General features: G+C 42.8%; 1 protein-coding gene across 3 annotated transcripts in view; it reads right to left on the bottom strand.

The window, feature by feature from the left end:
• Drd3 (dopamine receptor D3) overlaps positions 1 to 17,302 on the bottom strand; it is a 55,659-nt gene extending 38,357 nt beyond the window's left edge. For 2 of the 3 annotated variants that reach the window (XM_036203891.1, XM_036203892.1), the window contains exon 1: positions 17,017 to 17,286. In XM_036203891.1, the coding sequence (XP_036059784.1) occupies positions 17,017 to 17,286 (270 nt within the window). Of the gene's footprint in view, positions 1 to 17,016 lie in introns of all 3 variants that reach the window. The other variant, XM_036203890.1, reaches the window with a different exon arrangement.
• Positions 17,303 to 22,107: the final 4,805 nt, after the last annotated feature.

The following is a 22,107-nucleotide window of genomic DNA, read 5'->3' as shown; positions in this document are numbered from 1 at the left end:
GGAAGGACTCAGTGCCTTCCTGTTGGACTCACAAGACTCCCGTTCTCCTCTATGTTTCCCTTTTCCAGAACCTGCCACCAGAAATCCCATTCTCTCCTTGATCTCAGCCGAGTGCCAAGAAGCAAACAACCTGATAAGCTGATTGAAGTGATTCCCACTAAGATGCCATCACTTAACTTTTCTGGGAGCTCACTCATTAAAATAAGTCTGTAACTGGTAGGGTACACACACACACACACACACACACACACACACACACACACACTATGATATATGTATATCATATCATATGTGAATGTTTATACTATAGTCTTCTACACCGTATAAGTAACAGTAAAGGATGAAAATCAGAAGTGCTAATGCTATGATAAGTATCCAGCTCATATCATTTCAGAATAACTCAGTCAGGCAACTATGACACTCAGTTTGTAGGGAAATGGAGACTTGGGGTGGAGGGTGGGATGGTGGTTATTTACTTAGGAACAGCCAGCTAGCGAAAAGAGCTAGGCTTTAACCTCTTCTGTCAACTGTGACTACTGTCCTCAAAGACTCCCACCTTGGCACAGCATTTCCCAGAAGCACACAGTTCAATTCCACCCTACTAGCATGAGTGGGAGGCGTTTCGACCTTTGCCCATCCATTTACCCAGAAAGTCACTGTTTCATCATCGGCTCACACGTGCTTGAGACGTAGCACGAATGGGTGTGTTGAGATGGATTTAACCTGGTTTTGTTCCCAGGGTCTCTGAAGACCGTGCCTGTGTGAGTTGGGAGGAGGGTAATGTGTGAATGGGTGTGGAGGAACTGAGCACCTGAACCAGAGAGCCTAAGAAAATAACTGATGAAATGTGGCAAGTGCTCGGAGAGATAAATACAAAGTGCTGAGAGGTCATAAAAGGCGAAGTAATTTTTGAAATTAAAGCAGAATTAAAAAAAAAATCTGATTGATTTAAGGCTCTTTAGAGATATTTTTTCCCCTAAATTCTGATGAATAACTCACTTCAGAATTATAGGCAGCCAGGTGGCGTTACTCTCAGTTGCTAATGAACATAGCTAATTCCCAGTAGCAATAGAGAGGGTGGGAGGAAACAAGACAGCGTCTTCAGGTACTGAAGTTGGCTAGTGATTTCGAGCAGACCCAGCCCAAGACAGCGTTCCCCAAACTTAAGCGGCAGTCCTCAAATCACCTAAGGGTTCTATTAAACAAATGAACCGCAGGCCCCGCTCCGAATAATAAGTCCCTCAAGTGATTCTTGCGGCCTGCGAGGTTTAAAAGGATTGGTCTGGGGGGCTGTCCCTAAAACAGGGCTCTATAAACATTAGTTTTTAAGATAGGATTTCTCCATGTGGTTCAGACTGACCTTCCTGCCTCACCTTCCTTAGCTCTGGGATTACAGGTATATACCATGGTTTATTCATTGCTTTTTTGTGGTGTTTGAAATGAGCCCAGGTCCCTATGAATGCTAGACAAGTACTGAACTGCTGAGTCACACCCTCAGTTTTCTTTAAGCATTCCTTTTTGTCTGTTTGTTTGGGTGTTTTTTGAAACATGGTCTCACTATTCTTTGTTTGTTTGTTTGTTTGTTTCTAGCCCAGATTTTTGCACTTTTTTTTAAGTGAGTAAAATTTGTGTCTCCTAGGATATGACGGTTTCAAATTTAACTCATGATACAGGGATTCAAGCCAACTCCTACAACAAAGCTCCAAAGCCTTTTCTCCAACCAATAGATGAAATAGGAAGAGAATTTTGTGGTCCTTTGTTGGCAGGCATTACACCCCTCATTAGCATGGAAGTTACAGAAAATGGGTATCATTCTTTAGCTCTTCAAAAAGAGTTTGGGGACTGTAGTGGTTTGAAAGAAAATGGCCCCCAAAGGGCCATTAGTAGGTGTGGCCTTGTTGGAGGAAGTGTGTCACTCTGGGGGTGGGCTCTGAGGTCTCTTTTGCTCAAGTTTCCCTCAGTGTGTCAGTCAGTCAACTTCCTGTTGGCTGCAAGATATAGCACTCTCAGCTCCAACACTATGTCTGCCTGCACGCCACCATGATCATAATGGACTGAACCTCTAAACAGTAAATGAGCCACCTCAATTAAATGTTTTCCTTTATAAGAGTTGTTGTGGTCATGGTGTCTCTTCATGGCAATGAAAATCTAACTAAGACAGAGACCAAAGTTCTGAGGATGAGGGGGAAGTGAAGTAGGAGAATGGGAAGTTCCAGAGACAAGTGAAGATTAGAAACGCCTCCAACTGTGTTCCACACATAACAAAACAGTGTCCATTTTAAAAGCCCTGCCATTCCTAATTGCCAGAGAAGCTGGGGGTTGTGTAAATGTGCTATGGAGGATAGAAACTCTCTTTGTCCCAGGAACTTGGAGCCTTGGACCTTTCCTAGCCCCTTGGTCCACTCCCATTCTGGAGAGTATTTTTCTTTTTCTTAATAAAAAGTCTCTATTTCTGTTACTACCCATGGGTCTCTGGTCCAATTATTCCAGGACACAAGATCCTGGGAGTCTTGGTGGGTACACTTTGGATTTGATCTATGCCTATCACATGATCTGAGTTCTCTGAGATTTGTATTTTGGTATGTACTGGTTTTGATTTTCTAATACAAGTAGGTATATTTGTCTGGTGGCCACCTGGCATGCGAAAGCAAGGAAATAGATACTTAGGCTTTTAGAACCAAGGTCAGTAGGTGAAGGGAGCAGTTTGGGTTTTAAAACTGTACCAAGGCTCTGCAATTGACCAAACACTTGGTACTGCCTTCCTATGTATCTCTGGCTGGCCTGGAACTGCATAGACTAGGCTGGCCTCAAACTCACAAAGATCTGCCTTGCTTATGTTTCTTGAGTGCTGGGATTAAAGGCATGCACCACCACTCCAGGCTAAGTCTACTTAATGGATATTGGGAAAATGGCAAAAAATTTGTTTTTTACCTATTTTGCATAAGGAAAAAAAGCCTCCGTTTCTTCTGAAGCCAACGTTCAGGATGCAATAAAGACACATATCATAGGATCCCTCATTTACTGACTGTGAAAATCAATTCAATTTCAAATCAGAGCTCTCTGCCTCACAAGGAGTTTACTGCCATTATTTAGTGTAAGTTTTAGATGTTGTACAAGGTTACAAGTCAGGTCTGTTGTAACTCTTGTGTTTCTTTTCCTCAAAAAATGAAGAAGTCAATATTTTAATAAACTTTATGCAAAATAGTTCTGACTATTTTACCTCTAGTTAGGTTGATTGGTCTTTTTTGGGGGGTGGCGTGTTTTTTGAGATGAGGTTTCTCCGTGTAGTTTTGGTGCTTCTGGATCTCACTCTGTAGACCAGGCTGGCCTTAAACTCACAGAGATCTACCTGGCTCTGCCTCCCCAGTGCTGGGATTAAAGGCACATGCCACCGCCACCTGGCCTGATTGGTTGGTCTTTTGAGACAGGATCTTACTCTGTAATTTTGGCTATCCTGGAACTCACTATGTAGACCAACCAGGCTGGTCTCCAACACAGATCTGCCACTCTCTGCTTCTTGAGTGCTAGGATTAAAGGCATAACCTACCAGGCCTGGCTCTTTAGGCATTGTTTATTCCAGGGATCTCTTTGGGTTCATGTTCTCTTTCTCAGAATGTTTTTAAATATACCAAGTAAAAGGTACAAAGGATTACAAATGTTATCAGTTAGTATTTCAAGATGTCTGCAACAACCATGATGTAATTTAGAAATGTAAATATCTGTGATTTCTACACTAAGGATTAATGGTAATATTCATAAATGAAGGAAGATGCTTAATATCAGCTTAATGAAAATAACAATATAATATAATATAATATAATATAATATAATATAATATAATATAATATAATATATTTTCATTCATGTTGATGGGATTCCCAGGTAGCAGCACACACAACTTATTAAAATGTAATAGACCATCCATCCTGTAAGACAAGAGAGTCCATGTGGGGCTCAGTCATCCTTTTGCCTGAAAAGGACCTATCAATGCACATCACAGCTAAATCTACACGTCTTCTCAATTTTACCTCGTCTTTTGCAAGACTGTCACAGACACAGCGGAGAGAAATTTGGTTCGTTCTGTGCCTGGTTTGGTCAAACTGTAAATCAATCCATTTCCCTTTAACAATTTCTGTTTTCCAGTTTCCTGTGGAACAGAAGGAACCTACAGTGGTGAGTTGTGGACTTGAGTGTCTGGTAACAGTTTTGGGTTCAGCCATCAAGGAAGAACATCTGCTGCTCACCCCCACACAACTGGAATGTGGAGGACTTTGAGCTGCTGGGGTCTTTCTCCTCTTTCCTGTTGGTGTGGGCATTGGCTACCTATCAATGGATATTGAGAGACTGGTAAAGGGAAGGGCTTTGGGAGGTCCAGGTAAATGCTTGCAGTCCTGTCTGTCATTTGTATGGCGCTCTTCATGTCTTTTTTTTTTTTTTTTTTTTTTTTCTTTTTTGTAGTGGGGATTGAACCCAAGGCCATGTACATGCCAGGTAAGCGCTTCACCAGTGAGCTACATCTTCTGCTCTCTTTGGGTGTCAGTGGCACTGGGAATCTGAGGATGGGCTGCAGCTCCATGTTGCTTCTGGAGTGGCCTCAGCTATCTTCAGAGTCCTCTGCTAAGATCAAGCTGGAATTCTTGACGGAGCCACAGAAATGAATTTCTGAAGTTACACCTCCAAGTTTTGCCAAAGAGCTTAAATGAGACCAAAGCGTGTTTCTTGAGGTTTTATTAGATAGAATTATAGCTAGTTAGAAAAGACCCCTAAGTCACAATGTCATGTCAAGGCTTTTCTTCAAAAGCTTTTTATCTTAACTTTAATTTTTACTTTAATATAGACACTCTCTTTTACCCTGCAGGTCCTCTGAGAATATATTATGGCTTCTAGGTTAGTGTTTTTATGGTTCCCCAGGTGTGCAAACTCTTTCTCTGTGTCTATATCTGTTTCTTGTGTGTTGTCTTGGGTTCCTTTCCTTCTGTTTGCTTGTCTGTCCTATTCTGATGCACTGGTTTTTGTTTTATATTATTATTATTACCATTTATCTTCTAATGAGAGACAGAACCAGAGTGGATATGGATGGCAGGGGAGGGAGGTGGGAAGGAACTGGGAGGAGTAGATGGAAAGGAAACTGTAATCAGGATATGTTATGTAAGGAAAAAATCTATTTTCAATTACAGGGGAAAAAGAGACATCTAGTCTTCTAAGTTCTTCAGAGGGATGGTAAATATATTTAAAATGCAGTTTATATTTATAAAAAATTGCATTCATTAAATCTTAAGATGAAAGTTTTGTTCAGTTACACAATTTTGTATTGACTACAGAGATTTTGATAAGAATTTTCTTCCAAACGAGATTCTTAAAAAATTAAATTTTACATTTGTTATTTTCCCCTGAGTAGTCAAGAGGAACAGAAGGCAAGAGAGCATAAAACGGTTTTGTATGTTAATAAAAATGCATGGTTTTAAATACATTTGGGAATCCACATGTAAAATATCTAAATATAATTGCTCCATGATGTTGTCTTGATAAACAGAGGTGACCAAGCCCAAGTACATTAAATGAGATACATTAAAAACAAAAAACAAACTTTCATTTTATTATTGCTGTGGGTTTCTTTTTCTAAGAATATGTTTAAATGTAAAATTGTTAAGTGTAAGATTTTGTTAAAGATGAAGTATATGTAAAATCATGGACGCATACATTTCTCAGAGATCTTTCTGTTAAATTTGCTTTGCATGATGGGACTACCAAAGATGCCACTCCCTAGGAAAAGTGACCCTCAGTTTCCAGAAGAGCTTTTCTATTACTCTGAATGTAATAGGCAAAATCATTGTGTGCTTACCTCATACTAGGCACAGAGGTAACTAATACCTTGCATTTAGAGAGGGATTAACTTGTTAAGATACGATTTTTGTTAAATGCTCAGAGAAATTTCTAAACTGAGTTTTGCTAAGCAATCTTAAACATAAATTTAAGACATAAGGCATGACTCTTGGGCACATACCCAAGGAATGCTCAATCATACCTCAAGGACACATGCTCAACTATATTCATAGCAGCATTATTCATAATAGTTAGAACCTGGAAACAACCTAGATGCCCCTCAACTGAAGAATGGATTAAGAAAATGTGGTACATAACACAATGGAGTACTACTCAGCAGAGAAAAACAATGACATCATGAAATTGCAGGCAAATGGATGGATCTAGAAAATATCATCCTGAGTGAGGTAACCCGGACTCAGAAGGACAAACATGGTATGTACTCACTCATAAGTGGATACTAGATGTAAAGCAAAGGATAACCAGACTGCAAACCACAGCTGCATGGAGGCTAGCTAGCAGGGAAGGACCCTAGAACCCACCTTTGCATAGATCACTCAGTAATGCAGAAATGGATGAGATCTACATGAGCAAACTGAGGATGAGGGGGTAATGGAGGGCAAGGGATGGGGGATGAGAACATAGGGGAACAGGAGGTTCGAGCTGGGACAGGGACAGAGTGGGAAAGCAAGGAAAGAGATACCATGATAGAGGGAGACATCATGGGGAAGGGGAGAAACAGGGTTCTAGGGAGGTTCCCAGGAATCCACAAGGATGACCGCACCGTAGACTACTGGCAATAGTCGAGAGGGTGCCTGAGCTGGCCTACTCTGATGATCAGATGGCTGAATACCCTAACTGCCATCATGGAGCCTTCATCCAATGACTAATGGAAGTAGATGCAGAGATCCACGGCTGGGCGCCAGGCCAAGCTCCAGGAGTCCAATCGATGAGAGAGAAGAGGGATTCTGTGAGCAAGGGACATTGAGATCATGATGGGAAAATGTACAGAGACGGCCAGCCAAACTAGTGGAAATGCATGAACTGTGGACCAATAGCTGAGGAGCCCACATGGTACTGGACTAGGACCTCTGGATAGGTGAGACAGTCATTTGGCTTGAACTATTTAGGGGTTCCCCAGGCAGTGGGATCAAGACTCATCCCTGGTACATGAGCCAGCTTTTTGGAGTCTAGTGTCTATAGTGGGACACTTTGCACAGCCTTGGTGCAGGGTGGAGGGACTTGGACCTGCCTCAGCTGAGTGTGCCAGGCTCTGCTGACTCCCCATGGGAGACCTTGCCTTGGAGGAGGTGGGAATGGGTGGGATTAAAGGGGAAGGCTGGGAGGTGGGAGGAGGAAGGTGGGGGGAATCTGTGGTTGGTATGTAAAATGAATAGAAAATCTCTTAATAATAATAATAATAATAATAATAATAATAATAATAATAACAAACAAAAAAGTAAATTTCATTTCATTACCATAAAGGGGAAAACAGTGCCACTTCCCATAAACTGGAAGTGACTATAAAGTTCATATAATCTTATTAAATTCTGTCTGTACTGTTACCTGGAAAAAAAAAAAGAGATAAAATACAAAAATTGAAGGACTAGCCCTATGTATGGAAACCCTTTTGCATGGTTTCTGGGTCTTTCTGCACATAAAATATGCGTATTTAGTTAATGCTGAGATGGGCTGATTGTACTGTTGTCATGATAGGCTGATACTCAACACTAATTCATTGTTAATAGATAATATAATGCATTTTGTTATAAATAATGTTATGAGATTAAATATTTTAATACCTAATTTGATAGATATGTACATTATAAGATTATTAAGATAAAGCTGGTATTGTTTACAAAAAGCAATATTAGATTTAGTCTCTATGTTCATTTCATGATAGGACTCAATTTTTATGTTGTAAATAACAAAAATATTCTTACAATGAGTGGAATGCTACATATTCAGCTATTACAGTTGTTACCTATGATGTAATGCTATGCAAATGAGTCTCTAATGATAGAAATATCATTAGAAATTTATTCGTTTTATGTTTTTCCGATATGTTTGCATACAAACACACATAATTCTGTGTATGACAAAAACATCCCTGTTTTTAAAGAGTAGTCAGCAAAAAGATTTGGAGGCAAAAACATCTTGCATTGTTTATAACCCAACTATATTGTGCCTTTTGTGAATATGCTTGTGCTACAAATGGCATCCATGGTATTTCTGGAATGTAGATGTGAACTATACATACATACACACACACACACACACACACACACACACACATATATATATATATATATATATGTGTATATATATATATACATATATATACACACATACATACACACACACACACACACACACACATATATATATATATAACTAGTATTTAGGAAGCTATCAAAAAAACCACACACGAACTCTAGACATGAACTAACATTCCAAAGTACTTCACAATTAAGTGTTTGAGATAATATTAGATTTCTTAAACCCACCATGTCTAATTTTGGGCTGGGGATGTAGCTTGGTGGTAGATTCTTGCCTGGAATTTAGGGGTTCAGGGTTCAATCTGCAGCACCACAAGAAAAGGCCCAATTTTATGTGGGTTATTTTTTCCTCACCCTAAGCCAAATATCTTAAAAAGTAAAACCATATGTTTTAAAGGATGCAGATGGCACACACACACACACACACACACACACACACACACACACACACACTTTCTGATTCCTGAAATATCATCCTCTAATAAAAAGTTAAGAATTGTATTAATATACAACAACCTAGATGAATTACACAAAGTTTTTCACAGTTGCTAGAGGCCTTTCAAGAATATGATAAGAAACTGTGTCTAACTTGGTTAGTAATATCAGAATAGTTGTTCACAAAATTTTCTAGTTCTTTATACCTGAAACATCTGGATTTCCCTACTAAACATACCTTATGTTTAGTAAATTTTACAAAAGGGATGTTGAAAAATACAGATTTGATATTCTATGTTCCCTGTCCATTGCATCAGATTCATATCTTAATGACTATTTTACAGCTCTGGATAAATATGGCTGCCATGTATGTGAGATGCACTTGTGCACCAGACATTAAGTCTATTTATAGTTATTGACAACATTTTTCAAAATTTTTAAGATGCCTGAAAAATTTATCAAGATTCAAATTCGCTTCAAAAGCAAGGAATTCTGTGTAAATATCATATTTATTTCCTTTTATGTCTATGATCCTCCAGGATCCAATTTTTCTAGATTGTAAAGCCTAAAAATGCCTTATTAAGCTGATGTCGTCAGAACTGAACTTGTTAACTGTTAATAAGGATACCCTTTATGGGGCCTATGCATGTTCCTGTTCCTGGCTAGTTACAGCATTGAGGGAGAACAGGTGGAGAATGGATTAGAAAGGGCTTTACACAAGAACTATGAATTAACATATGAAAGAAATCAGTTGGCAGAAAGAAAGACTAGAAACCAACCTCAAAACCAACGTAGTACAGATAGAACCTGTGAAAACAAACTTCTGCTATAGAAATGTTCGAGAAAGCCCTCGATACGCAGATCACCTGTAAAAGCCCCAGCCTTTGGAGCAGTCTTTCATACAGTGTTGTCAATGAGTTTCCAACCTTCTAAGCTCTGGTCTGCTTTCTCCCTCCAAAGCAGACTCTTTCTTAATAAACCATCCCTGCATCTACAACTAGCCTTATATTCCTGTCCAATTCCTTGCTCCAGGATACAAGAATCTGGAAATCCCAATGGCTGCCCACCAAAGCCTGATTGATATTCACTAATGCCATTATGATCTTTGAACGCAGAGACTCGCCTGCCTCTGCTTCCCAAGTGCTGGGATTAAAGGCATGAGCCACCACCCCTGGCAAAAGCTCACTTCTTTCTACTGCAAAGCCAGAATGTTGGGCAGGAACCACAGGAGGCCAAACTGCAAGGTGACCTTCAAAGGGAAGGATGAGGAATGCCCCCATCCCACAATCAGTCGAAGGAGAAACTTAAATGTACTAGCAGATAACTCTGCTAAGTGTGCAATGTACAGGATTGTTTCCACCCTAGACTCAAATTTTTCAGATTTTAAGAAAGCCCTGCAAGCAACCTTGCTCTAAAAGCCTTCCTTCCTGAGCTCTCAGTGGCTTGAGTTTGGCCAAGAAAAGGGCCTTTGACACTGGATGCTGCCCGCCATATCATCTCTGAGTTTCTGATGTCGATCATTTCTGGCTAGTCAGGAAACGAATCTCATCCTGCACTTTTAAGCTGTGATGTTTTCCAAAATTGTGCAGAGCCTGGAAGAAACCGTCAGAATCCAAATGGTATAAGACCAGAGACAAAATCAGCCTGAGCGCAGCTGGAGAGATGGCTCAGAGGTTAAAAACATTGACTGCTCTTCCAGAGGACCCAGGTTCGATTCTCAGCACTCCATATGGCAGCTCACAACTATCTGTAACTCCAGTTCTAGGGGACCCCAGACATACATGAAGGCAGACACCAATGCACATAAAATAAATAAATTATTAAAAAATCAACTTGAGTAATGAAGAGCTCAACAAAGCCTGAAACCACATATACCAGCTTTTCAAAGAACTAAAGCCAAGAGGTGATCAGGGCTGTGTGGAGGTTACCTGACACTAGCCAGACTTCCATAAGCATTGCACCATTACAATTCTTTCAGGGGTATTTCAGGAAATCTTTGGATATCTGTACAGTCAATAATAGATGCCATAACATCTCAGCTTCTTGAAGAATAAGGAATGGACAGAGAAAGAGATGGGGAGAGGGCTGTAATAACATAGCACGCACACACACACACACACACACACACACACACACACACACACACACATATATCAGATCTTCACACTGAGAATGGAAGCAGCCTGCTGAGTACTGGAGACAATGCAGACAGTCTGGGACTCAGTCCTCCTGTGTCAGGAAAGGACCAATTAACCTGTCTCACTGCTGAATCTGTATCTTCTAGGTTTTTTGTCTCAAGGATTTGTGTGAATTGTGAGAACTGTGTCACAGACATTGGAAAGAAATCAGGTTCTTTTTGCCAGTGGCTTGGGCAGACTGTAAATACATCCACTTCCCTACACTGATCCTTGTTTTTAAATTTCCTTTGGAATACAGGGAGACTTAAGACAGTGGGTTATGGGGATGCCGGCTCTGGAGGGATAGGCTTTGAACTGTTTGGGAGAAATAGCCAGGAAGCAGAAGTAAAATTACTTCTTTCTACTGTCATATTTATAATCTTTAAAAATTGTGTGTATGTATGTATGTATGTATGTATGTATGTATGTATGTATGTATGTGTGTACGTGCCTTAGAATAAGCCAGTTCCTGTAGCGCTCAGAAGAGGGCATCAGATCTCCTGGAACTAGAGTTACAGGTGGTTGTGAGTCTCTCAAATGTTGATGCTGGGAACCAAACTCAGGTCCTCTGGAAGAGCAGCAGTGCTATGTACTACTAATCTGTGGGCCATCTCCCTGTCTCACTTTTTGTTTTTGTTTTTGTTTTTGTTTTTTTTTGAGACGGGGGTTTCTCTGTGTAGCTTTGCGCCTTTCCTGGATCTTGCTCTGTAGACCAGGCTGGCCTCGAACTCACAGAGATCCGCCTGCCTCTGCCTCCCGAGTGCTGGGATTAAAAGCCACCACTACCCGGCTTCACTTTTTTTTTTTTTTTTTTAAAGTGGATTTGCTGTGGGGGCAAAATGGGGTTATAAATGAGGACTTTTTACATCTTTGGATATGCTTTCGCCATCGGTTATGCAGGAAATTAGTGATTTCTCATTCTCAGATGTTGTTTGGGGAGCTGGCAAGTAGTTGTACAAGTCACTTGGGGTTGGTGGAACTAGGGGTGGGGTTTTATTGCAGAGACTCCAGACTTGTGGAAACCTCCTGGAAATCCCTGCATGGCGGAGCTGCGTTCAACCCAATGGTGAATTTCATTGGCATGAAGTTGCAATAAAGGTTTAGCTGGGAGGTAAACCTCAGCCCAGAGCTGAGGCATGTAGCATCATGGAGGAGTATGTTTAGAACATAGGCTCCAGTGCCCGTCTATCATTCAGATATGGCCAGGAATTTCCTGTGCTTTTATCACACCTCAGAGAGGACGGTCATCTCCAAGCTCGTCCGGCTCTAACAGCCTATCACTTTTACCAAATCCAGGGTTTGTGAGTTTTGTTTTCCAATGGGAGGTATTAAATTGTTATCAGCTTTTGAACTAAGGTTCAACTCTTCTTTGAAAGCTTTATTTTTAATAATTGATATCATTTCAAGGTCCAAAGACTTTTCCGTTTCCTACATATTCCTGTTCTTTTCTTTCCTTGCCCTCTAATTCAGGCTATTTTTTTTCCTGTGGCATGTCCCTGCCTGAACCCACTATATTTCTTTCATGTCGTGTGTGTGTGTGTGTGTGTGTGTGTGTGTGTGTGTGTGTGTGTATGACTCAATGAGCTTTTATTAGATTTGCTTACGAGAGTGTGGATGAAGGGTTATTTACAGATGGATGGGCACTTCACCAAATGGCTATACCACTGAAGAAAATGTCTCACCCCCAGTAATCATTAACCATCTATAACCCCTTGGAGGGGGTGGGTCACTTTTCCTGCTCGTCAACAGTTCTTATTCCTGGATTCTTTTCTCCTGCCCAAACTGAGATTTAATTCTCAATAAGCCTAACAGAAAGTGTTATAAGTTGAAAATGCTAAGCACAGCTTAGCAGCACATGGCCAATGCAGTAGGATTTCCTCTTGGGGTCATGGGACTGAATGGGAGCTGTGATTCCTGATGCTTCTTGGCACACTTGGGGGTATTGTGCTTTGTGTAGCTAGCTTAGGAAAAGATCGGAATTCGAAATTTGAAGTGTGCTTTCTATTGAACGTGAATTACTTTCATACCACCATAAAGATGAAAAAAATTATGTCAGACCATCGGTAGTGAGAACTGTTTGTATTTCAAACATCTCCTGCATTCTTTCTTCCCCTCTCCAGCCTTATAAAACTGCACTGAGTATCACAAAAGGTGCTTAACCAAGTAGAACCAAGGAGGATGTTTGTGCTTGAAGAGAGCGCTCCAGACTGCAGCGCTGCAAAGCAGGAAATTGGAAACCTGAGAGCTAATCTGAGATAGAACGCCACAGCCCTCTATAGAAAAGAGTGTCCCGGAAAATGATGAAAACCGAATTAAAGAAACAGCTAAGCTAGGGACCCTCTGGAATACAATCTGCCAGGTCACCCAGGTACTTTTTTGTCCTGAATATCTCTACAAGACAGAGGACAGAGAACACTTGGGTAGTTCTGTTGCTGGTCTCCTGTTATGCGCCTCCAGAGGGCACACTCCTGTGTGTCTTAGGGAGGAAGATGGAGTTTAGGACAGCTTGACTGTGCTTCACATTGAGGACGCCTTCTTTTCAGCCATCCCTTGGTTCCACTGGGAATGCAGGAGAACCCTGAGCTACTGATGTGTTCCTTGGAAGGGACACAGTTCTAAACTATGCTAAACCAGTTCTGACTGGTGATCAGTTCAGAGAAAGTCCTGTGTTGTAAGCCAGTCCAACCGAACGCCTCTTGAGATTTCCAGAATTTTGGGGGAGTGGATTTCCTCCTTGTGTGGATAGTATGGTGTGCGCATGTGAGGCTTGTGCTTTTCACTTTGCCTGTGCATGAGGTCTGTATGGAAGAAGGCAGAGCCGGAAGGATGGCAGAGAAATAGAGTTGGAATCAAAGTATGCCTGAAGCCCACACTACCACAGGTCTGTTTAAAATGGGAGCCAATTCATTGTGCTTAGAATTTAAGCTGAGTGTAGTTGAGTTTTCTTTCTTACAACTAAAATTTTCTGGATGGGTGTACTTACAGATCATGCTTTTTCACTATCCTCTTAGGTGATGACAGTTGAAACCAATGCCAGCCCAACATAAAAAGCATTGCAATCCCCATTTAATTCATGTAATTTCATATCTTTGGATGCCCTGTCCTGACTCACTCTCATAAAGTGACCTTGTGTTGGAATGGTGGTGGGAATTCCAACAGAGGCAGTGTTGGATGATAATTTATTACCCTCTTTGTAGCAATTCTTCACCCTCTGTGTTTTCTTTAAAAAAAAAAAACAAACTTAAACTTTAACTTTTCCTTTTCTGGCGTTGTCCAGCTCATGACTCAGTTCTGGCCAGTTAGAATGAAACCCCTTGGGGAGATGATTCAAGCTGAGCTGTTTCAGAACTCCTCCCTTCCCCCCACTCCCCCCTTGACCCCCCCGCTCCGACCCCCCCCCACCAGCCCCATCCATCTTGTGTTTGGACACTGACTTGGTGCTTGCCGCTTTGCCAGCTGCTCTGTCATAGTGTGGAAAACTGGGTAACTTGTCAAAAGAGCCAAGAGGACAGATCAAAGAGCATGAGCCTTGATGACACCACAGGGCCGCTAAATAACACCAACAGCTACCTTCCTCTAGAGTTCTGGCCTGGGACAAAAATAACCCCTGTTGTCTGAATCACAGTAAGTCAAGCTTTCTGATATTTACAACACAAACACCTCCTCCAACTCGTACGTGTTGCTATGAGAAAGTCGGTCCATTTTGCTTTGGAAAAGATGAATACATTTAAGTCAGACTATGGACTGTGTGAGTCTTCTGGCTTTCAGATAGATTCCTTCTTGTATGTGTCCTTCTTCTGAGGGCTCTCACATCAATTGGTCCTTAAGCCAAGAGCAACATCTTTGGTCCACACCACACCCTTTCCTCTTAGGTGTGGATGGTAATTACTAGAACAGCATTCAAACTGCACCATCTTCAGGACTCTTGTTTGTTTGTCTGTTTGTTTTTCAAGACAGGGTTTCTCTGTGTAGCTTTGCGCCTTTTCCCTGGAACTCACTTGGTAGCCCAGGCTGGCCTGGAACTCACAGAGATCCTCCTGGCTCTGCCTCCCGAGGATTAAAGGCATGCGCTACCACCGCCCGGCTTCAGGACTCTTAATAAGCACAGCAGTTGGCTTTTTTCTGGGACACAGTCATATCATAATTGAATATTGGCTGCTTCAAGTCTTACCCTGTGCTTCAGCAAGATAGACCCTTGACTACTAGAGAAATACTCTTGAGATATTGAATTGCATTGGCTAGACTCTAGTCACTAGAGCCTTGAGGCAAGGTGGCAAGAGCAAAAAGTGACTTCCAGAGCCAACCCAGTTCTCAGTGAGGACATGTCTCTGCTTCTCCATGTATTTAGATGAATGTAGATTTCATCCACCATGTTGCTGCCTCACTGAAAAGTGCCCTGCACAGCCTGCTGGTGCTTTTCATTGTTGTTTAGTTTTTGGAAAAGAGAATGGCTAAGAGGCTCCCTCGCAGCCTTTTTTCATGGGAGATAACACATAGATACCACCCCAGAGAGTGTTAAGGCCTTCGGTCAGGTTTCTTATGGTTTTCTGCAAACCTGGTTGCTCTTGTGTTCGAACATAGATTGGCGACATCACTAATATTGGCAGCTGTGGTTAGAAGGGGATTGCCATGGCCTTCTAGTACAGAGAAATCACAATGTCCATTTTTAAAATAAGTATGTACAGAAATTTTCCACTTTGATCCAACCAGACTTCCGGAAGCAATCATAAAAGGCCAGCCCAAGAGTCCCTCTCTTTGGTCAACATCACTTTATTAAAGATATCAAATGCCTCATTTTGTTATAGATAAATGGAAATGTTTATTTGAGTGAAACTTCTTTGCATCCATTTCTTTCTAGGAATCATCTTGTTAGAGGGCCAAAGAATCCCTGAACTGTAGTGGTTAGCAGGGTGTGGCTGCTACAAGGCTGCATGGGGTTGTGGTACATGTCTCATCTTTTTGGACAGAAATAGTGCGTGTTTTGAACTCCTTTTTCTTTATCATTGGCTATCAAATAATAAATAGTTCATCCCCTTTACAGCAAGTAGCATGATTCCAGGAGAAGAGCAAGACATTGCCTCAACACGAAGGATGACTTAGCATAATGGGTTGACAGAAAAGTCAAGATAATTATAAGATCTCTCACCATCAAGATTATCCTAACTGGGAGGAGGAAATACATATTTCCCCCTTGGAACTATCTCAATCAGCCTGCTTGTTTTTCTTCTTTTTCTGTTCTTTCTATACCTATTCATTTATTTTCTCATGTGCCCCCCACATGCACTCGTAAGTCTAATTTTAGTATGCAGTCACTGTTTAATACGGGTACCAGCATAGGCAGTCTGTGTTCAAGGCTTTTACTCTCCCGTGATATGTCATACTTAATTAACTGTCACCTTCACTATTAATATTAACCGAAATATTAATTTGATGAATCTTAATTTCTCTTAATCATAGCATCATTTTGATCCTTCATTGGATATCTCTTTAGAGTGACACTCAGTACAGAGGAGAAATATTAATAGCATATTAAGGCGTTTAAAACAGCTCTTCAATAATTGCATGTTTTCCTGGTAAGGATGCGTGTTGCTTGAACAGATGTAGGTACCCTGATTTCCTTGTTAGCAAATGGATGTTTTGTCTTGATCACCTTCTGACTTTATTTTGCACCTTTAAATGAAAATACTTCCAAATTTAAGAAATGTTCCTCCCAAGATTAATTCTCCAGAGTCTGCTGCATTATCGGAACGGCAAGGGCTTTGTACTATTAATGGAGGCATGGAAAATTTAAATTTGAAGGTTTAGTCTGAGCCTTTGGTAGCAGAATCTATGGAGATCCAGGACCCAGGAGGAAAGAGCCAAGATGAAGGACAGCAGAAACAGATAGGAAGGAGGGGAGGGGGAGGGGAGAAGGGAGGGAGAGAAACAGAACTGGTCTATTTACTGACTATTCTAACGCTCCTCTTGTCCATTAGAAATATTTTTCTCCCCCTTGCCCTGTACCACTCATCACAGATACACTGAACCTGGATGAAGATGCTCATCAGGATGCCCCTCCATCACTAACATGACTGGTGCAAAGAGTATATTTAGGTATGGCCCCTTCACTCAAGTCCAGTCCCAGACCCACAGGCACAGACTCATTCCCAGGCCTCTGGTTCTCAGGAGCTTCCTCAAGCATCAGCTCCTTCACTAAATGGGGAAAGCCAGCAGTTCTCCTTTCTTCCCCAGTCCCCTGAGCACTACAAGGGGTATCCTGAATCTACCCACTCCGGAGCAGCACGTACCATGAGCCCACTTACCTCCAGGTACACCACCCACGGCATCACCAACGTGGCCACCAGCAGGTCCGCAACAGCCAGGCTCACCACTAGGTAGTTGGTGGTGGTCTGCAGGGCACGCTCCCTCAGCACAGCTGCACATACCAGGGCATTGCCAAAGATGATGGCTAGGATGAGTGCACAGTAGGACAGGGCATAGTAGGCATGTGGGCGGGCCCGGTTGACACCTGTGGAGTTCTCTGCTCCACAGGTGGAGTTGATGTGGTTGCTTATTTGGCTCAGAGGTGCCATGGCTCAGACAGAGGAAAGGGACTCCTAAATGTTCCTAGGAAAAGACAGAAAACAATGTGGATTAGATCAGACTCTCTGAGGCTGGGATATGGTATGCAGATACAGTTTAAAATGTCAGTGTCTACAAATATTCATGGAACTTTTCCTATATAATATCAGGCAGTTCAGTAAGAACTAGAGATACATCTAGGAGCGAAACAGATAGATAAACAATTCCTCCTTTATGAAGTGTCTATGGGGGGGATATAATAATCAAAATAACTCCTGTTCAGTGATGATACACATTTTGGAGAGAAGTAAATCAGAAATGGGAGTTGGGGAGTGGTTGAGGATAGTGTGTATGTGGGTGAGCATTTGGAAACAATTTCTAACTGGTGTCATTAGGAAGCCTCCATGGGTATATTAGCAATTAAGTCAAAGCTGGCAGAGGTAAAGAAACAACCATCACAGATACCTGATGGAGTGTGGTCCAAGCAGAAGGAGCAGGGGTGCCTTGAGGAGGCTGGGGAGTGGGGAGAGGAGCAGGGGTGTGGGGTGAGTAGTGGGGTGTGGGGTGAGTATCAGGGGTGTGGGGAGAGGAGCAGGGGTGTGGGGTGAGTATCAGGGGTGTGGGGAGAGGAGCAGGGGTATGGGGAGAGGAGCAGGGTGTGGGGAGAGGAGCAGGGGTGTGGGGAGAGGAGCAGGGGTGGGAGAGGAGCAGGGTGTGGGGAGAGGAGCAGGGTATGGGGGAGAGGAAGCAGGGTATGGGAGAGGAGCAGGGGTGGGGGAGAGGAGCAGGGGTATGGGGAGAGGAGCAGGGTGTGGGGAGAGGAGCAGGGGTGTGGGGAGAGGAGCAGGGTGTGGGGAGAGGAGCAGGGTGTGGGGAGAGAGCAGGGGGTGGGGGGAGAGGAGCAGGGTGTGGGGGAGAGGAGCAGGAGTGTGGGGGAGGGAGCAGGGGTATGGGGAGAGGAGCAGGGGTAATGGGAAGGGAGCAGGGTGTGGAGAGAGGAGCAGGGGGTGTGGGGAGAGGAGCAGGGGTGTGGGGAGAGGAGCAGGGTGTGGGGGAGAGGAGCAGGGTGTGGGGAGAGGAGCAGGGTGTGGGGAGAGGAGCAGGAGTGTGGGGAGAGGAGCAGGGGTGTGGGGTGAGTATCAGGGGTGTGGGGTGAGTATCAGGGGTATGGGGAGAGGAGCAGGGGTGTGGGGTGAGTATCAGGGGTGTGGGGTGAGTATCAGGGGTATGGGGAGAGGAGCAGGGGTGTGGGGAGAGGAGCAGGGGTGTGGGGAGAGGAGCAGGGGTGTGGGGGAGGAGCAGGTGTGGGGAGAGGAGCAGGGTGTGGGGAGAGGAGCAGGAGTGTGGGGAGAGGAGCAGGGGTGTGGGGAGAGGAGCAGGGGTGTGGGGAGAGGAGCAGGAGTGTGGGGAGAGGAGCAGGAAGGCCGGCACAGCTGGAGTCTAATGAGGCAGCCCTGAAGCAGAGGGATGTGAGCTTTGACAGCTTGTGTGGGTGACTGAAAGAATCATGTTCGCACTCTGCAGTGTGGGATGAAGCTGCTGCAGTGTGAGAATTCTGGACATTTCCTAGCTCTGGGACCACAGGCATGTTCTCTCTCTGAGCTCCAGTTTTCTCCTCTATAAAACGGAGGAATGATAGAGCGCATTTCCGGAGATTTTCACTCCAAGCGTAGGGGAAATAATTCTCAAGGCGTCATTATAGCTCAGTGGCAATGACACAAATCACAGTCCTGGGTTTGACTCCAGCCCCACACGAAAAGAACAGAATTATTTTATGTATTTATTTATTTTGGGGGTTTTGAGATAGGGTCTCCATCTGTAGGCTGAGCTGGCTTTAAACTCAAGGTGATCCTACTGCCTCAGACTCCCAAATGCTGAGATCATAGGCATGAACCACCATGATGGGCTTATGAAAGAACTGTTTCGTGTGTTAGACTTTGGAAGCCATGCTTTATGCAAGTACTGTGTTGGCTTTTTTTTTTTTTTTTTTCCTTACCAGCCTGTTCATCTTAGTTTCCTTTCTTTTCAAATTTTTAATAAAAACATATTTGTGGGTGTGTGTTTGTAGGTGAGTACAGTGTAGTGTGTGTGTGTGTGTGTGTGTGTGTGTGTGTGTGTGTGTGTGTGTGTGTGATGTCTGAACATGTGTATATGTGAGTGCAGGTACCTAGGTGTGCATGTGGAAGTCAGAGGACAATGTTGAACCTCTTGCTCCATGTTTCTTCACTTATTCCTTTGAGACAGGGTCTCTCTCTCTCTGTCTCTCTCTCTGTCTCTGTCTGTCTGTCTGTCTGTCTCTCTCTGAACCTGGAGCTAGGCATGCAGCCAGAAACTCAGAGATCCTCTTGCCTCTGCCCCTCACAGTGCATATGGCTACAGCCAGCTTTTTCTGTGGATGCTGGAATCTGAACTCAGGTCTTAATGCTTGTGTGGTAAGTGCTCTTACCCACCAAGTCATCTCTCTTCCCTCATCTTCTGTTTTTCTTTCTCCGACCTCTACAGATATAGTTACACCCCCCTCCCAATCTCTGTTAGTCTCTTGTAACTTTCTTCAGTATCCCATTCTCTCTCATATTTTACATAGGGAATTATGGGTTTTGGAGACTAGATTATAGAAGACAATATGGAGTATTTGAGTTTAGTACAGCAGTTTTTTTGTTTTGTTTTGTTTTGTTTTGTTTTTTTGTATTTATGGGTATTCCACATGTAGAAATTTATTTGAAAGTTCCTAATCTTAAAGGAGTAGTTACCATTTGAAAATGTTTAATCTCTATAAAGTCCCCTAGTACCCACCAAAACCCATGGGCCAGCGATGAGTGATTTTCAATCTCTTTTAACCCAGCTTGATGTTCCTGCTTTCAAATTGGGAGATTTACTCCAAAGACATGAGTAATGTATCTCAAGTCCTATGGTCTTCTAATTCTCTTAGTTTTGCCTTTTAGCATTTGGAAACCATAGCTACTGTCTTGTTACCATTCCACTGAGGAAAATAAGCCCTCAAATCATGCAGGGTTGAACCAGGAGTGTGGCACACACCTTTAATCCCAGCACTTTGGAGGCAGAAACAGGTGAATCTCTGTGAGTTCCAGGACAGCCAAAGTTACATAGTGAGACTGCTAAAAAAATAAAGAAAAAAAAAAAAAAAACCAAGGAGGTTTGGGTTTGGAGGCAAAGATGCCTGAGTCTACCGGCTTCTCATGACACCGGTTTGTAGGGACTAGTCCTAAAGAAAGAACTCTGGGTTCTCAACACCAGATATTTATGTGGTCATAAATAAATCTGTCTATGAGTCTTAACTCCCCATGTGGTGATGGTTTCAAGAGGTGGGAGTTTAAGTGGGAGTGGAAGCTGGTGGTTGCTGGGGGATGTCTTTCTGTATGCTATGAATATATGTTGTTCCCATTGGTTAATAAATAAGCTGCTTCGGCCTATGACAATGTAGCTTAGAGGCAGGTGGGAAATCCAAGGAAAGAGACCGGAAAGAGAAAGGCGGAGTTGGGGGAGACGCCAGTCGCTGCCAAAGCAGCAGGAAGATGCCAGCAGACTGGTAATGCTATGGCCACATGGCAACTTATAGATGAATAGAAATGGGTTAAGTTATAAGAGCTAGCTAGCAAGAAACCTGAGCCATAGGCTATACAGTTTGTAATTAATATAAGCCTTATTTTATAAGCGGCTGTGGGACTGTGGGGCCGGTTGGGACGGGAGAAAACTACAGGCTAAAGGTGGTGGTCGGGGTTTACTTTCAATTTTTGTCACCTACAGCTTTTCTAGAATCACACAGTTGACTTAATCGTGGCGATCATTTTACACCTCACTTTCAAACATTTCTGTCTGAAACAAGTATTAAAACGAAGAAATGTTAGAAAAGGGTGACCAACTTGGAATGCATTCAGAGAATTACTTAAAAAATGTTCTTTATCACAGCACATTGTTTGCAGTCGATATATTTTTAACACATAATAATAATTCTTGGTAATAATTATAATTTCCTTATTATTAGGAGAAGGGCAGCCGCTACCCTGGAGACAACATCGTGGCTGCCAAGAGCTTTTGGGAAAACACAGTGCTTTCTGATTGTTCAAGGATAGTCGCCTTTGGAGGCTCAGGCTCAGGCTCAGCATACCTTTCCTTTCACAGCAGGGCTACCTTCAAGGCGGGGCCAGCCTTTCCTCCTCCTGGAGTGTGCACCTGCTTAATGGATCCCTAGCTTCTTCTCACCTGCCAAGTAAGAAGGAAAGCATAAAGCCATGGGATTCTTGTCACTGTGTTGCTGGGCTTTGTGCTTGGCCCAGAGGGCTGACAGCTACTTAACAGTGTCCCTTAACAGGGAATGTCAAGGGCTAATTGTAAGAAGGGCAGTCCTCACTTCCCCAAATCAGTTCTGGACCTGGTGTTGGAAGCACAACTACATGGATTTCTGGCTTGTGTTTTCACATTGTACTACTTCCGGTCTTAGTTTTTTTTTTCCCCCTAGCAGCAGGTGGGTTGATCCAGAGTTTTGGGTGTGAGAGATAAAAGGATGCAGAGAGAGTGTGATATGCTACAATGCTCCCTGCCTCTCGGCTAATTATTCCCCCTTTATTTTTCTCCTTAAGTCTTTTCCCCCCCCTTTTTAAATGAGGATTTCTTATATAACTCTGAGCTGGGTTGTTTTCCCCTCTTTATCCTTCTGATCGATGTGCTAGCAGATAGTGAACTAGAAGCTGGGAGTTTGAAGAATTTATTAACCTAATAATCACTCTCCAAATAATTCATAATGATAGAACAGTTGTTTCATCAGCAGACTGAGGATAAATCATGCCCACTTCATAGGGTTATTGTGAAGACCA

This window comes from Onychomys torridus, chromosome 12, assembly GCF_903995425.1.
Source record: "Onychomys torridus chromosome 12, mOncTor1.1, whole genome shotgun sequence".
NCBI lineage: Eukaryota > Metazoa > Chordata > Mammalia > Rodentia > Cricetidae > Onychomys > Onychomys torridus.
This window is presented reverse-complemented; position numbering and strand designations above follow the sequence as displayed.